The 19,250-nt window shown below is 37.9% G+C and overlaps 1 protein-coding gene across 5 annotated transcripts in view; it reads left to right on the top strand.

Moving 5' to 3' along the window:
* LOC123774144 (uncharacterized) overlaps positions 1-19,250 on the top strand; it is a 270,075-nt gene that overhangs the window by 167,996 nt on the left and 82,829 nt on the right. For 4 of the 5 annotated variants that reach the window (XM_069312674.1, XM_069312675.1, XM_069312676.1 and 1 more), the window contains one exon: positions 9,339-9,513. The exons of the other annotated variant lie outside the window; for it this stretch is intronic. In XM_069312674.1, coding sequence (XP_069168775.1) covers positions 9,339-9,513 — 175 coding nt within the window. The remainder of the gene's footprint in view (positions 1-9,338; positions 9,514-19,250) is intronic. 5 annotated transcript variants of the gene reach the window in all.

Genomic DNA, 19,250 nt, shown 5'->3' with positions numbered 1-19,250 from the left:
TATATATATATATATATATATATATATATATATATATATATATATATATATATATATATATATATGTCGTACCTAGTAGCCAGAACGCACTTCTCAGCCTACTATGCATGGCCCGATTTACCTAATAAGCCAAGTTTTCATGAATTATTTGTTTTTCGACTACCTCACCTACCTATCCTAACCTAACTTTTTCTGCTACCTAACCTAACCTAACCTATAAAGATAGGTTAGGTTAGGTTAGGCAGGGTTGGTTAGGTTTGGTCATATATCTACGTTAATTTTAACTCCAATAAAAAAAATTGATCTCATATTTAATGAAATGGGTAGCTTTATCATTTCATAAGAAAAAAATTAAAGAAAATATATTAATTCAGGAAAACTTGGTTTATTAGGCAAATCGGGCCTTGCATAATAGGCTGAGAAGTGCATTCTGGCTACTAGGTACGACATATATATATATATATATATATATATATATATATATATATATATATATATATATATATATATATATATATATGTATGTATATATATATATGTCGTATCCAGTAGCCAGAACGCCATTCTCAGCCTACTATGCAAGGCCCGATTTGCCTAATAAGCCAAGTTTTCCTGAATTAATATATTTTCTCAATTTTTTTCTTACGAAATGATGAAGCTACCCATTTCATTATGTATGAAGTCATTTTTTTTATTGGAGTTAAAATTAACGCAGATATATGACCGAACCTAACCAACCCTACCTAACCTAACCTAACCTATCTTTATAGCTTATGTTAGGTTAGGTAGCCGAAAAAGTTAGGATAGATTAGGTTAGGTAGTCGAAAAAACATTAATTCATGAAAACTTGGCTTATTAGGCAAATCGGGCCCTGCATAGTAGGCTGAGAAGTGCGTTCTGGCTACTAGGTACGACATATATATAAATATATATATATATATATATATATATATATATATATATATATATATATATATATATATATATATATATATATATATATATATATATATATATATATATATGTCGTACCTAGTAGCCAGAACGCACTTCTCAGCCTACTATGCAAGGCCCGATTTGCCTAATAAGCCAAGTTTTCCTGAATTAATATATTTTCTCAATTTTTTTTCTTATGAAATGATGAAGCTGCCCATTTCATTATGTATGAGGTCAATTTTTTTTTATTGTAGTTAAAATTAACGTAGATATATGACCGAACCTAACCAACCCTACCTAACCTAACGTAACCTATCTTTATAGGTTAAGTTAGGTTAGGTAGCCGAAAAAGTTAGGTTAGGTAGTCGAAAAACAATTAATTCATGAAAACTTGGCATATTAGGCAAATCGGGCTTTGCATAGTAGGCTGAAAAGGGCGTTCTGGCTACTAGGTACGACATATATATATATATATATATATATATATATATATATATATATATATATATATATATATATATATTTATATATATATATATATATATATATATATATATATATAGATATATATATATATATATATATATATATATATATATATATATATATATATATATATATATATACAACTTTAGAACACTTTCCCACCAGGAGACTCGAACCCTAGCCAGCACAGAAGCCTTCCAGCAACTGGCATAACAGGTACGCCTTAACCCTCTGCACCACCGCTCAGACCCTTAAAAGAGATGGTAATTTCGGAGTATTTAAATCCCCCAAAGATACACACCTCCCAAGAGCACCAGAGCAAGTGAGGGGTTATTTAGACGTTAATTTCATCAAGTCCCTGTTAATATGGGAAGACACAGTGTCTCTGCTTAAGGCACAACTCTCCTAAACACGAGAGTTAAGTATACAACTTTAGAACACTTTCTCACCAGGAGACTCGAACCCTAGCCAGCACAGAAGCCTTCCAGCAACTGGCATAACAGGTACGCCTTAACCCTCTGCACCACCGCTCAGACCCTTAAAAGAGATGGTAATTTCGGAGTATTTAAATCCCCCAAAGATACACACCTCCCAAGAGCACCAGAGCAAGTGAGGGGTTATTTAGACGTTAATTTCATCAAGTCCCTGTTAATATGGGAAGACACAGTGTCTCTGCTTAAGGCACAACTCTCCTAAACACGAGAGTTAAGTATACAACTTTAGAACACTTTCCCACCAGGAGACTCGAACCCTAGCCAGCACAGAAGCCTTCCAGCAACTGGCATAACAGGTACGCCTTAACCCTCTGCACCACCGCTCAGACCCTTAAAAGAGATGGTAATTTCGGAGTATTTAAATCCCCCAAAGATACACACCTCCCAAGAGCACCAGAGCAAGTGAGGGGTTATTTAGACGTTAATTTCATCAAGTCCCTGTTAATATGGGAAGACACAGAGGCACAACTCTCCTAAACACGAGAGTTAAGTATACAACTTTAGAACACTTTCCCACCAGGAGACTCGAACCCTTGCCAGCACAGAAGCCTTCCAGCAACTGGCATAACAGGTACGCCTTAACCCTCTGCACCACCGCTCAGACCCTTAAAAGAGATGGTAATTTCGGAGTATTTAAATCCCCCAAAGATACACACCTCCCAAGAGCACCAGAGCAAGTGAGGGGTTATTTAGACGTTAATTTCATCAAGTCCCTGTTAATATGGGAAGACACAGTCACAGACACAGTTAAGTCTCTGCTTAAGACACAGTTGTGCCTTAAGCAGAGACACTGTGTCTTCCCATATTAACAGGGACTTGATGAAATTAACGTCTAAATAACCCCTCACTTGCTCTGGTGCTCTTGGGAGGTGTGTATCTTTGGGGGATTTAAATACTCCGAAATTACCATCTCTTTTAAGGGTCTGAGCGGTGGTGCAGAGGGTTAAGGCGTACCTGTTATGCCAGTTGCTGGAAGGCTTCTGTGCTGGCTAGGGTTCGAGTCTCCTGGTGGGAAAGTGTTCTAAAGTTGTATACTTAACTCTCGTGTTTAGGAGAGTTGTGCCTTAAGCAGAGACACTGTGTCTTCCCATATTAACAGGGACTTGATGAAATTAACGTCTAAATAACCCCTCACTTGCTCTGGTGCTCTTGGGAGGTGTGTATCTTTGGGGGATTTAAATACTCCGAAATTACCATCTCTTTTAAGGGTCTGAGCGGTGGTGCAGAGGGTTAAGGCGTACCTGTTATGCCAGTTGCTGGAAGGCTTCTGTGCTGGCTAGGGTTCGAGTCTCCTGGTGGGAAAGTGTTCTAAAGTTGTATACTTAACTCTCGTGTTTAGGAGAGTTGTGCCTCTGTGTCTTCCCATATTAACAGGGACTTGATGAAATTAACGTCTAAATAACCCCTCACTTGCTCTGGTGCTCTTGGGAGGTGTGTATCTTTGGGGGATTTAAATACTCCGAAATTACCATCTCTTTTAAGGGTCTGAGCGGTGGTGCAGAGGGTTAAGGCGTACCTGTTATGCCAGTTGCTGGAAGGCTTCTGTGCTGGCTAGGGTTCGAGTCTCCTGGTGGGAAAGTGTTCTAAAGTTGTATACTTAACTCTCGTGTTTAGGAGAGTTGTGCCTTAAGCAGAGACACTGTGTCTTCCCATATTAACAGGGACTTGATGAAATTAACGTCTAAATAACCCCTCACTTGCTCTGGTGCTCTTGGGAGGTGTGTATCTTTGGGGGATTTAAATACTCCGAAATTACCATCTCTTTTAAGGGTCTGAGCGGTGGTGCAGAGGGTTAAGGCGTACCTGTTATGCCAGTTGCTGGAAGGCTTCTGTGCTGGCTAGGGTTCGAGTCTCCTGGTGGGAAAGTGTTCTAAAGTTGTATACTTAACTCTCGTGTTTAGGAGAGTTGTGCCTTAAGCAGAGACACTGTGTCTTCCCATATTAACAGGGACTTGATGAAATTAACGTCTAAATAACCCCTCACTTGCTCTGGTGCTCTTGGGAGGTGTGTATCTTTGGGGGATTTAAATACTCCGAAATTACCATCTCTTTTAAGGGTCTGAGCGGTGGTGCAGAGGGTTAAGGCGTACCTGTTATGCCAGTTGCTGGAAGGCTTCTGTGCTGGCTAGGGTTCGAGTCTCCTGGTGGGAAAGTGTTCTAAAGTTGTATACTTAACTCTCGTGTTTAGGAGAGTTGTGCCATATATATATATATATATATATATATATATATATATATATATATATATATATATATATATATACAATCTTTGGACAACACCCACCAGTGGGACTCGAACCCAGAAAGCACAACTACCTTCCAGTAGCTGCCATAACAAGTACGCTTTAACCCACTACACCATCAGACCCCTACAAAAGAAGTAGAGACTTCGAGATATATATACATCTCAAATATCTCCACTTCCCGAGGGCACCAGATAAGTGTGAGGTTAGTCTGAGTTTTTCATCAAGCCACTGTCAATGTGAGAGAACTCGTGTCCATGCTATATCATGGACACGAGTTACCTAACCTACCTAACCTAACCTAACATAACTTTTTCGGCTACCTAACCTAACCTTATCTATAAAGATAGGTTAGGTTAGGTTAGGTAGGGTTGATTAGGTTCGGTCATATATCTACGTTAATTTTAACTGCAATAAAAAAAAATTGACCTCATACATAATGAAATGGGTAGCTTTATCATTTCATAAGAAAAAAATTAGAGAAAATATATTAATTCAAGAAAAATTGGCATATTAGGCAAATCGGGCCTTGCATAGTAGGCCGAGAAGTGCGTTCTGGCTACTAGGTACGACATATATATATATATATATATATATATATATATATATATATATATATATATATATATATATATATATATATATATGTGTGTGTGTGTGTGTATATCACGAAAATAAACACGTGATTAAGAATGTGACAATGTCAGACCACGGAGGAAAAATGAAACAGGAAATTTCCTTAAGTACTTTCGTATATTAAATACATCTTCAGAAGGTCCAAATATATTAATTCTGTAATATACATCTTCAGACCTTCTGAAGATGTATTTAATATACGAAAGTACTTAAGGAAATTTCCTGTTTCATTTTTCCTCCGTGGTCTGACATTGTCATATATATATATATATATATATATATATATATATATATATATATATATATATATATATATATATATATATATATATATATATATATATATGTCGTACCTAGTAGCCAGAACGCACTTCTCAGCCTACTATGCAAGGCCCGATTTGCCTAATAAGCCAAGTTTTCCTGAATTAATATATTTTCTCTAATTTTTTTCTTATGAATTGATAAAGCTACCCATTTCATTATGTATGTGGTAATTTTTTTTATTGGAGGTAAAAGTAACATAGATATATGACCGAACCTAACCAACCCTACCTAACCTAACCTAACCTATCTTTATAGGTTTGGTTAGGTAGCCGAAAAAGTTAGGTTATAGTATAGTTATATATATATATATATAGGTTATATATATATATATATATATATATATATATATATATATATATATATATATATATATATATATATATATATATATATATATATATATATATGTCGTACCTAGTAGCCAGAACACACTTCTCAGCCTACTATGCAAGGCCCGATTTGCCTAATAGGCCAAGTTTTCATGAATTAATGTTTTTTCGACTACCTAACCTACCTAACCTAACCTAACCTAACTTTTTCGGCTACCTAACCTAACCTAATCTATAAAGATAGGTTAGGTTAGGTTAGGTAGGGTTGGTTAGGTTCGGTCATATATCTACGTTAATTTTAACTCCAATAAAAAAAATTGACCTCATACATAATGAAATGGGTAGCTTTATCATTTCATAAGAAAAAAATTAGAGAAAATATATTAATTCATGAAAACTTGACTTATTAGGCAAATCGGGCCTTGCATAGTAGGCTGAGAAGTGCGTTCTGGCTACTAGGTACGACATATATATATATATATATATATATATATATATATATATATATATATATATATATATATATATATATATATATATATATATATATATATATATATGTCGTACCTAGTAGCCAGAACGCACTTCTCAGCCTACTATGCAAGGCCCGATTTGCCTAATAAGCCAAGTTTTCCTGAATTAATATATTTTCTCAATTTTTTTTCTTATGAAATGATGAAGCTGCCCATTTCATTATGTATGAGGTCAATTTTTTTTATTGTAGTTAAAATTAACGTAGATATATGACCGAACCTAACCAACCCTACCTAACCTAACGTAACCTATCTTTATAGGTTAAGTTAGGTTAGGTAGCCGAAAAAGTTAGGTTAGGTTAGGTTAGGTAGGTTAGGTAGTCGAAAAACAATTAATTCATGAAAACTTGGCATATTAGGCAAATCGGGCTTTGCATAGTAGGCTGAAAAGGGCGTTCTGGCTACTAGGTACGACATATATATATATATATATATATATATATATATATATATATATATATATATATATATATATATATATATATACAATCTTTGGACAACACCCACCAGTGGGACTCGAACCCAGAAAGCACAACTACCTTCCAGTAGCTGCCATAACAAGTACGCTTTATTATTGATAATAAATATTCTACATATAAATAAATATTCCTGATAATATTCTACAAAACCAAGAAGACTTCCGAACTCCTTATCAAAAACAGCCCGAAGCCGACGGAGAACCCTCTACAGCAGTCAAGCGTTGTATACATGTACACTTGCCCCTACGAAGGATGTAACCTTCAATGTAAGTACATAGGTATGACGTCGACCAAGCTGACGAGGCGTTTGACATGCCATCTTCAATCTGGTGCCCCTAGGAATCACATGAGACAAGCCCATGACATTACTCTAACAAGAGAAATGTTGAACAAGAATACTTGCATAATAGACAAAACCCAAGATTCAAGAAGATTATTTGTAAGAATTTGTAATCTTCTTCTTTCAAGAAGATTACAAATTCTTGAGGCAATTCACATAAGAATAGAGCGACCTACCATGAACACCCAAATCACGGAACTATTTACTCTACCCACCATGAGAGTAAGGACAAGACAAGAACATATCGATGCCAACACAGAAGACAATGTCCAACATAACAGGCCAATTACACTGGATTAATATTTGTGTTTAGATAGGAGATGCCTCGTATGGGCCAATACGCCTTCTGCAGCCCCTATGTTTATCCCTTATGTGTGTAATCGATCATTTTATGCGGAAAATCCACAAAGAAATATGAAATGAGGTGAACGTTTCGGCTCTGTTAAAGCCTTTGTCAACACCAGACACGTTCACCGTTCAGACACGATCAAAACACTGATTTACATAATATGTATCGATCATTTTATGCGGAAAATCCACAAAGAAATATGAAATGAGGTGAACGTTTCGGCTCTGTTAAAGCCTTTGTCAACACCAGACACGTTCACCTCATTTCATATTTCTTTGTGGATTTTCCGCATATAAAATCCGCATATATATATATATATATATATATATATATATATATATATATATATATATATATATATATATATATATATATATATATATATATATATATATATATATATATATATATATATATATATATATATATATATATATATATATATATATATATATATATATATATATATATATATATATATATATATATATATATATATATATATATATATATATATATATATATATATATATATATATATATATATATATATATATATATATATATATATATATATATATATATATATATATATATATATATATATATATATATGTATATATATATATATATATATATATATATATATATATATATATATATATATATATATATATATATATATATATATATATATATATATATATATATATATATATATATATATATATATATATATATATATATATATATATATATATATATATATATATATATATATATATATATATATATATATATATATATATATATATATATATATATATATATATATATATATATATATATATATATATATATATATATATATATATATATATATATATATATATATATATATATATATATATATATATATATATATATATATATATATATATATATATATATATATATATATATATATATATATATATATATATATATATATATATATATATATATATATATATATATATATATATATATATATATATATATATATATATATATATATATATATATATATATATATATATATATATATATATATATATATATATATATATATATATATATATATATATATATATATATATATATATATATATATATATATATATATATATATATATATATATATATATAGTACTGGTTTGACTACCAGTGCTATACACGGGAATGTTGTCGCACCTGTTAATCAAAATTTTACTTTTACTTTCATGGGTATTAAGTTTAGGAATATACAATCTGTCATTGACCAGTTATGTGAGAAGTTGATATTATTGAATAGTGAGTGATGTGAGAAGTGGGCGTTATACACATTATGTAGTGTGAGACGTGGCTTATTGAAGTGTGTAATGTGATAGAAATGGGTGGTATTGAACAGTGTGTGATGTGAGAAGTGGATGTAATGAAGAGTGTGTAATGAGAAAAGTGGATGTTATTCTCAAGTATGATGCGAGAAGTGGATAATATTGAACAGTGTGTAATGTGAATTAGTGTGTGTGGCTGCGAAATTTTGAACACTAGGACTTGATCAACTGAGTCATGAGGAGATGCTACACGCCTGGATCTTGATACACTGATGTCTGGTTGCTTCTTAGAGATATAGCTCTTAATAGAACGCCTTTCTTCAGCGAAGTCACCCTGCAAGGCTACTGAGACTAACTTCGAGCGTTTGGCCTCCACTCTGCAAGGCTATTGAGCCTAGGTCCGAGCGTTTGGCCTCCACCCTGCAAGACTATTGAGCTTAGGTCCGAGCGTTTGGCCTCCACCCCTGCAAGGTTATTGAGCCTAGCTCTGAGCGTCTGGCCTTCAATCTTGCACAGATATTTGCTTTTATATTTATACTAGGAGAACGGGTACCGGCGTTGACCAGACCTCTCTATCTCCAACCAGTCCATTTATCTATCCATCCATCCATTAGCCACTAACACTGACTTCAGGTCAGCCTAAAGCTAACTAAACATTTAAGACATAGATTGAAATTTTGTAGTAATTTATAAGAAACAAAAAGTACACCTAAACTAATACAATGTAGGCAGCTTCATACTATATTGATTGAGACATTGCGGTCATCTGGTATTTGTGTAATTATTTTAAAATCTGATTTTTTTTTTTTTACAAAATTTTCTTTCAACCCTCAGGTGGGAACTCTTCACTTGGTTCCACCAGTGCTTAACTTCTTGAACCAGTCTCCGACAGTTACCCCTGAAGCACTGGCGTCACTGCACACCACTTTATGTGGCGCTGCCCCTGTTCTTGTCACCGACGTACAAGCATTCAAGGAGAGAATTAAAAAACCTTTATTCTTCCAAGAAGGTAAACAAAATTTATAAACTTTAAAAATATTGAAGGGGAATTAAATTTATTTAAATGTATTGAGCACATCAAGATGGTAATAATAGTTTTAAGAGCGAAGGTTAATTGCTTGCCATAAGTTCCCCTAATATTCCCGTCTCACATACAATGGTTGGTCACTCATAAAATACAAAATTGGCATGGAAAGTGAGTGAAAATTAATAATTTAAAAATGATTAATAATTTATTGTGTCAGGGGACAGCCAGCTAGATAATATATACATGTTAGGCTTAAATTGAGGTCCCCCTTAATGTCGAATTACTGACCCTTTCACCCCAGGATGCGACCCTACGACAAGCTCATTAACTCTTGGGAACAAATTTACTGCTAAGTGAACAGGTCCATTTGGTGATAGGAAATACACGCAACATGTTTTGTCCTGTCAGAGATTCGAACCCAAGCCCCGAATCCTGAAATCCCGATCTTTAATTTAAATTTTGCCCCAAGGGGCGAGTTTATGGGCAAAGTCATTTATCCTGTGAGTGGCCATATCGCCATAACATGATGTACAACACTCCCCGATAGGAAGAAAACCTGCTGAGTTGTTCATCCTGTCACTTGTACTCAGACACAGCTGGGACTTGCTTAACTGTCTCAAGTCAGCAGCTTCTCAAACAAAAAGATTAACATTCGTCAACCCTTTAAATCGTACTTTATCTTGCGGGTGCAAAATGGGGGGATCTTTTAAAAACAGTGTCTATATTTAACATATAGTGTTTTTATAACTCAAACATTGTGGGGTTTATTATTCTTCACATATTTCTAATGACTCTTATATATCCACACTCTCTCAGGTAGTGGACAATGCGGTGTCTATCACTCTCACAGCAGATTCTGTAACTCCTCTGTTCAACTGTTGTTTCCATTCCGAATCTCCAAGGATATTTGTATCCAAGAAGGATTCTTGCTATAACTGATTCTCTCCCGCGGCCACCTCCTCTTAGTCTTTAATGATTGGGATTGCCAGCTGCAACCCATGTTATACCAGCGTACAGATTCACAGATTTGTTCTTCTGTCCTTCTTTCCTCAGTAACCTTGTCACGGTGATACTGCCTGATGGTACCTCTAATTTGTAACGTAGTCTTGGGTATGAAGTACTCAATGTGATCTTCTTCAGCTTCCACAGAAATTTGACGACTCTTCCTTGATTGGTTAGTACTATTATGACCCCAACTAGCCTGAAGAACGAGTCTACCTATCTGAGAGTTATTCCACATACGAGATCTAATTTAGAGGCCAGAGAAAGGATATATATATATATATATATATATATATATATATATATATATATATATATATATATATATATATATATATATATATATATATATATATACATATATATATATATATATTATTAAATATGACCGAAAAAGTAAGATTAATAATTCTAACACGAATTTTCTCAATCTTTCGTACATTACGCTTCACTGTTGGAGGTAAATCAAAAATCACTTCTCCAAAATTCATTTTTATTTCTAGTCTGACGCGACACGGGCGCGTTTCGTAAAACTTATTACATTTTCAAAGACTTCACAAATACACAACTGATTAGAACTTACGTATCTCTGATTTTATATCTACATTTGAGTGAGGTGGGAGGGGTGATGTGGCATTAACACAAGACAGAACAAGAGGGGATATTAATAGGGTATTAAAAGTATCAACACAAGACAGAACAGAAACAATGGGTATTGAATAGAAGTGTTTGTAGAAAGCCTATTGGTCCATATTTCTTGATGCTTCTATATTGGAGCGGAGTCTTGAGGTGGGTAGAATATAGTTGTGCAATAATTGGCTGTTGATTGCTGGTGTTGACTTCTTGATGTGTAGTGCCTCGCAAACGTCAAGCCGCCTGCTATCGCTGTATCTATCGATGATTTCTGTGTTGTTTACTAGGATTTCTCTGGCGATGGTTTGGTTATGGGAAGAGATTATATGTTCCTTAATGGAGCCCTGTTGCTTATGCATCGTTAAACGCCTAGAAAGAGATGTTGTTGTCTTGCCTATATACTGGGTTTTTTGGAGCTTACAGTCCCCAAGTGGGCATTTGAAGGCATAGACGACGTTAGTCTCTTTTAAAGCGTTCTGTTTTGTGTCTGGAGAGTTTCTCATGAGTAGGCTGGCCGTTTTTCTGGTTTTATAGTAAATCGTCAGTTGTATCCTCTGATTTTTGTCTGTAGGGATAACGTTTCTATTAACAATATCTTTCAGGACCCTTTCCTCCGTTTTATGAGCTGTGGAAAAGAAGTTCCTGTAAAATAGTCTAATAGGGGGTATAGGTGTTGTGTTAGTTGTCTCTTCAGAGGTTGCATGGCTTTCACTTTCCTTCTTATGATGTCTTCGATGAAACCATTGGAGAAGCCGTTATTGACTAGGACCTGCCTTACCCTACAGAGTTCTTCGTCGACTTGCTTCCATTCTGAGCTGTGGCTGAGAGCACGGTCGACGTATGCGTTAACAACACTCCTCTTGTACCTGTCAGGACAGTCGCTGTTGGCATTTAGGCACATTCCTATGTTGGTTTCCTTAGTGTAGACTGCAGTGTGGAAACCTCCGCCCTTTTCCATGACTGTTACATCTAGAAAAGGCAGCTTCCCATCCTTTTCCGTCTCGTAAGTGAAACGCAGCACGGAACTCTGCTCAAATGCCTCCTTCAGCTCCTGCAGATGTCTGACATCAGGTACCTGTGTAAAAATGTCGTCAACATACCTGCAGTATATGGCCGGTTTCAAGTTCATGTCGACTAAGACTTTTTGCTCGATGGTACCCATGTAGAAGTTTGCAAACAGGACACCTAGGGGAGAACCCATGGCGACCCCATCTACTTGCTTATACATGTGCCCATCCGGGCTCAAGAAGGGTGCCTCTTTAGTACAAGCTTGAAGTAGTTTCCTCAGAATACTTTCTGGCATGTCAAGAGGAGTACAGGCTGGATCACGATACACTCTCTCGGCTATCATTCCGATTGTCTCGTCCACAGGTACGTTGGTAAACAGCGATTCTACGTCCAACGAGGCTCTTATCCCTGTGGCCCGTGTGCCCCGCAGTAAGTCCACAAATTCCTTTGGAGACTTCAGGCTGAAGGCGCAAGGAACATAAGGAGTCAGCAGGCCGTTGAGTCGCTTCGCCAGTCTGTACGTGGGTGTGGGTATCTGGCTAATGATTGGCCGAAGTGGGTTTCCAGGCTTGTGCGTCTTGACATTTCCATACGCATATCCAGACCAACATCACCTCAGCACTGAAACAAGGATTATCAAGAAACTAACAACATTATATGGAGGACCTATGGCAATTCCACGACCAAGAGATGGCTTCCTGAACCTTGCAGGAATTAACCTCACTGAGGACCAAGTCACTCTCCTAAATCTGGGCATAAACTGTCATGTTATGTCCAGACCGAGTGAAATGGCCCGGAAAGTAGAGTTGGAAATTCTGTTGGACGACATATTCGACCTCGAGACACAAAAGAAGGTCACTACCAAAGATACCTTACAAGCAGAACTTATTGCAGAAGGAGGAAAGAATCGAGGCAACTACAGAAGCACCATACTGTCCCCCGAGCTTAAAGCGGCAGCTAAAAGCCTTCGTGAGAACAAGGAGATAGTTGTCAGGAGAGGTGACAAGTCGCCAATATATGTCATTCTTAAAAAAGACGAATATCTGGCGAAAATGAACATCATACTCTCTGACCAAACTAAGTTCCAAAGGGTAACGAAGGACACTACAGCTGAATTAAAAGCAAAGGTCAACAAACTGATCGAAACTGTGAACGCCAAGAAATCCGGACTCCACCTGCCAAAGATCATTGGGGAATATAAACCTGGATATGCGTATGGAAATGTCAAGACGCACAAGCCTGGAAACCCACTTCGGCCAATCATTAGCCAGATACCCACACCCACGTACAGACTGGCGAAGCGACTCAACGGCCTGCTGACTCCTTATGTTCCTTGCGCCTTCAGCCTGAAGTCTCCAAAGGAATTTGTGGACTTACTGCGGGGCACACGGACCACAGGGATAAGAGCCTCGTTGGACGTAGAATCGCTGTTTACCAACGTACCTGTGGACGAGACAATCGGAATGATAGCCGAGAGAGTGTATCGTGATCCAGCCTGTACTCCTCTTGACATGCCAGAAAGTATTCTGAGGAAACTACTCCAAGCTTGTACTAAAGAGGCACCCTTCTTGAGCCCGGATGGGCACATGTATAAGCAAGTAGATGGGGTCGCCATGGGTTCTCCCCTAGGTGTCCTGTTTGCAAACTTCTACATGGGTACCATTGAGCAAAAAGTCTTAGTCGACATGAACTTGAAACCGGCCATATACTGCAGGTATGTTGACGACATTTTTACACAGGTACCTGATGTCAGACATCTGCAGGAGCTGAAGGAGGCATTTGAGCAGAGTTCCGTGCTGCGTTTCACTTACGAGACGGAAAAGGATGGGAAGCTGCCTTTTCTAGATGTAACAGTCATGGAAAAGGGCGGAGGTTTCCACACTGCAGTCTACACTAAGGAAACCAACATAGGAATGTGCCTAAATGCCAACAGCGACTGTCCTGACAGGTACAAGAGGAGTGTTGTTAACGCATACGTCGACCGTGCTCTCAGCCACAGCTCAGAATGGAAGCAAGTCGACGAAGAACTCTGTAGGGTAAGGCAGGTCCTAGTCAATAACGGCTTCTCCAATGGTTTCATCGAAGACATCATAAGAAGGAAAGTGAAAAGCCATGCAACCTCTGAAGAGACAACTAACACAACACCTATACCCCCTATTAGACTATTTTACAGGAACTTCTTTTCCACAGCTCATAAAACGGAGGAAAGGGTCCTGAAAGATATTGTTAATAGAAACGTTATCCCTACAGACAAAAATCAGAGGATACAACTGACGATTTACTATAAAACCAGAAAAACGGCCAGCCTACTCATGAGAAACTCTCCAGACACAAAACAGAACGCTTTAAAAGAGACTAACGTCGTCTATGCCTTCAAATGCCCACTTGGGGACTGTAAGCTCCAAAAAACCCAGTATATAGGCAAGACAACAACATCTCTTTCTAGGCGTTTAACGATGCATAAGCAACAGGGCTCCATTAAGGAACATATAATCTCTTCCCATAACCAAACCATCGCAAGAGAAATCCTAGTAAACAACACAGAAATCATCGATAGATACAGCGATAGCAGGCGGCTTGACGTTTGCGAGGCACTACACATCAAGAAGTCAACACCAGCAATCAACAGCCAATTATTGCACAACTATATTCTACCCACCTCAAGACTCCGCTCCAATATAGAAGCATCAAGAAATATGGACCAATAGGCTTTCTACAAACACTTCTATTCAATACCCATTGTTTCTGTTCTGTCTTGTGTTGATACTTTTAATACCCTATTAATATCCCCTCTTGTTCTGTCTTGTGTTAATGCCACATCACCCCTCCCACCTCACTCAAATGTAGATATAAAATCAGAGATACGTAAGTTCTAATCAGTTGTGTATTTGTGAAGTCTTTGAAAATGTAATAAGTTTTACGAAACGCGCCCGTGTCGCGTCAGACTAGAAATAAAAATGAATTTTGGAGAAGTGATTTTTGATTTACCTCCAACAGTGAAGCGTAATGTACGAAAGATTGAGAAAATTCGTGTTAGAATTATTAATCTTACTTTTTCGGTCATATTTAATAATATATGTCTACAGGAAAGACTGCTACCAAAATATACTAATATATATATATATATATATATATATATGTATATATATATATATATATATATATATATATATATATATATATATATATATATATATATATATATATATATATATATATATATATATATATATTTTGGTAGCAGTCTTTCCTGTAGACATATGGAGGAAAGGAAGACCTATGGCAATTCCACGACCAAGAGATTGCTTCCTGAACCTTGCAGGAATTAACCTCACTGAGGACCAAATCACTCTCCTAAATCTGGGTATAAACTGTCACGTTATGTCCAGACCTGAGTGAGATGGCCCGGAAAGTGGAGTTGGAAATCCTGTTGGACGACATATTCGACCTCGAGACACAAAAGAAGGTCACTACCAAAGATACCTTACAAGCAGAACTTATTGCGGAAGGAGGAAAGAATCGAGGCAATTACAGAAGCACCATACTGTCCCCCGAGCTCAAAGCGGCAGATAAAAGCCTTCGTGAGAACAAGGAGATAGTTGTCAGGAGAGGCGACAAGTCGCCAATATACGTCATTCTTAAAAAAGACGAATATCTGGCGAAAATGAACCTCATACTCTCTGACCAAACTAAATTCCAAAGGGTAACGAAGGACACTACAGCCGAATTAAAAGCAAAGGTCAACAAACTGATCGAAACTGTGAACGCCAAGAAATCCGAACTCCACCTGCCAAAGATTATTGGGGGATATAAACCTGGATATGCATATGGAAATGTCAAGACACACAAGCCTGGAAACCCACTTCGGCCAATCATTAGCCAGATACCCACACCCACGTACAGACTGGCGAAGCGACTCAACGGCCTGCTGACTCCTTATGTCCCTTGCGCCTTCAGCCTGAAGTCCCCAAAGGAATTTGTTGACTTACTGTGGGGCACACGGGCCACAGGGATAAGAGCCTCGTTGGACGTAGAATCACTGTTCACCAACGTACCTGTGGACGAGACAATCGGCATGATAGCCGACAGAGTGTATCGTGATCCAGCCTGTATTCCTCTTGACATACCAGAAAATATCCTAAGGAAACTACTCCAAGCTTGTACTAAAGAGGCACCCTTCTTGAGCCCGGATGGGCACATGTATAAGCAAGTAGATGGGGTCGCCATGGGTTCTCCCCTAGGTGTCCTGTTTGCAAACTTCTACATGGGTACCATCGAGCAAAAAGTCTTAGTCGACATGAACTTGAAACCGGCCATATACTGCAGGTATGTTGACGACATTTTTACACAGGTACCTGATGTCAAACATCTGCAGGAGCTGAAGGAGGCGTTTGAGCAGAGTTCCGTGCTGTGTTTCACTTACGAGATGGAAAAGGATGGGAAGCTGCCCTTTCTAGATGTAACAGTCATGAAAAAGAGCGGAGGTTTCCACACTGCAGTCTACACTAAGGAAACGAACATACGAATGTGCCTAAATGCCAACAGCGACTGCCCAGACAGGTACAAGAAGAGTGTTGTTAACGCATATGTCGACCGAGCTCTCAGAACAGCTCAGAATGGAAGCAAGTCGACGAAGAACTCTGTAGGGTAAGGCAGGTCCTAGTCAACAACCGCTTTTCCAATGGTTTCGTCGAAGACATCATAAGAAGGAAAGTGAAACGCCATGCAACCTCTGAAGAGACAACTAACACAACACCTATACCCCCTATTAGACTATTTTATAGGAACTTCTTTTTCACAGCTCATAAAACGGAGGAAAGGGTTCTGAAAGATGTTGTTAATAGAAACGTTATCCCTACAGACAAAAATCAGAGGATACAACTGACGATTTACTATAAAACCAGAAAAACGGCCAGCCTACTCATGAGAAACTCTCCAGACACAAAACAGAACGCTTTAAAGGAGACCAACGTCGTCTATGCCTTCAAATGCCCTCTTGGGGACTGTAAGCTCCAAAAAACCCAGTATATAGGCAAGACAACAACATCTCTTTCTAGGCGTTTAACGATGCATAAGCAACAGGGCTCCATTAAGGAACATATAATCTCTTCCCACAACCAAACCATCGCCAGAGAAATCCTAGTAAACAACACAGAAATCATCGATAGATACAGCGATAGCTGGCAGCTTGACGTTTGCGAGGCACTACACATCAAGAAGTCATCACCAGCAATCAACAGCCAATTAATGCACAACTATATTCTACCCACCTCAAGACTCCGCTCCAATACAGAAGCATCAAGAAATATGGACCAAAAGGCTTTCTACAATCACTTCTATTCAATACCCATTGTTTCGTGTTCTGTCTTGTGTTGATGAAATTAATACCTTATTGAATACCACCTCACCCCATCCACCTCACTCAAATGTAGATATAAACAAATCGGAGATGTGTAAGTTCTATTCAGTTGTGTATGTTTAAACTAAAGTCTTTGAAAATGTAATAAGTTTTACGAAACGCGCTCAAGTGTCGCGTCAGACTAGAAATAAAAATGAATTTTGGAGAATTGATTTTTGAATTACCACCAACGGTGAAAAGAAATGTATGAAAGTTTGAGAAAATTCGTGTTAGAATTATTAATCTTACTTTTTCGGTCATATTTAATATATATATATATATATATATATATATATATATATATATATATATATATATATATATATATATATATATATATATATATATATATATATATATATATATATATATATATATATATATATATATATATATATATATATATATATATATATATATATATATATATATATATATATAGTAGGCATCCTTCAGTCTCGGGAGACTATGGAGTTGCGCCCTAGTTGTCAATCCTGGTGCAGCGTCTGGTGTGACTGATGAGGCCAATCCGAGAGTGGCAGTCCATCCCACACCGAGCACAAACGAAGTCCGATTCTGGTCTGTCTTCCTGGTTACCGGCTTTCCTTCTCTGTCTCTTTGCCTCCGATTCCTTGGCAAGTGACTCCTCGAACTTGGAGAGACCTCGTTGAACAGACTGCCTCCAGGCTGAACGGTCTGCAGCCAGTGTCTTCCATATAGCAAGATCGACGTCCATGGCTTTCAGGTCCCTTTTGCATACGTCTTTGTACCGTAGCTGGGGCTTGCCTACTGGACGCTTTCCCTGCCTCAGCTCTCCATACAGGAGATCCTTGGGGATCCTGCCGTCGCCCATTCGCACAACGTGCCCGAGCCAGCGCATTCGTCTCTGTTTCAGCATTGTGTACATACTGGTGATTCTTGCTCTCCCCAAGACGTTGTTGTTTGTCACCTTGTCCTGCCAGGTGATGTCCAAGATGTGTCTAAGGCAGCGCATGTGGTAGGCATTCAGCCGTCTTTCCTGACGGGCGCGGAGTGTCCAAGACTCACTGCCATAAAGGAGAGTGCTCAGGACACAGGATCTGTAAACCTGAATCTTAGTATACTCAGTTAGCCTATTGTTGGCCCACACTCTCTTTGTCAGTTTGGACATGGTAGTAGATGCCTTACCGACGCGTTTGTTTAGCTCCGTATCAATAGAGAGGGAGTCAGAGATTGTGGAGCCCAGGTACACGAAGTCGTGAACAACTTCCAGTTTGGAATCAGAGATGCCGATGTCAGGTGGGGAGTCCACTCCTTGTCCCATGACTTGTGTTTTCTTCAGACTGATGGTGAGTCCGAAAGCCTGAGAGGCCTCGCTGAAGCGGGTTATGAGCCGTTGGAGGTCTTCAGCTGAGTGGGCAGTCACTGCTGCGTCGTCGGCAAAGAGGAAGTCGCGCAAACACCTCAGCCGAACCTTTGTCTTGGCTCTCAGCCTGGCGAGGTTAAAGAGCTTTCCATCTGACCTGGTCCGGAGGTAAATGCCTTCCGTGACAGATCCGAAGGCGTGCCGCAGCATAACTGCGAAGAAAATCCCGAATAGGGTTGGAGCCAGTATGCAGCCCTGCTTTACTCCACTTCGGATGTCAAAGGCACCTGATGTTAGGCCATCAAAGACCACGGTGCCCCTCATGTTCTCATG

This window comes from Procambarus clarkii, chromosome 73 (assembly GCF_040958095.1).
Source record: "Procambarus clarkii isolate CNS0578487 chromosome 73, FALCON_Pclarkii_2.0, whole genome shotgun sequence".
NCBI classification, from domain to species: domain Eukaryota; kingdom Metazoa; phylum Arthropoda; class Malacostraca; order Decapoda; family Cambaridae; genus Procambarus; species Procambarus clarkii.
Note: the sequence above shows the minus strand (reverse complement) of the source record. Positions and strands in the feature narration are given on the sequence as shown.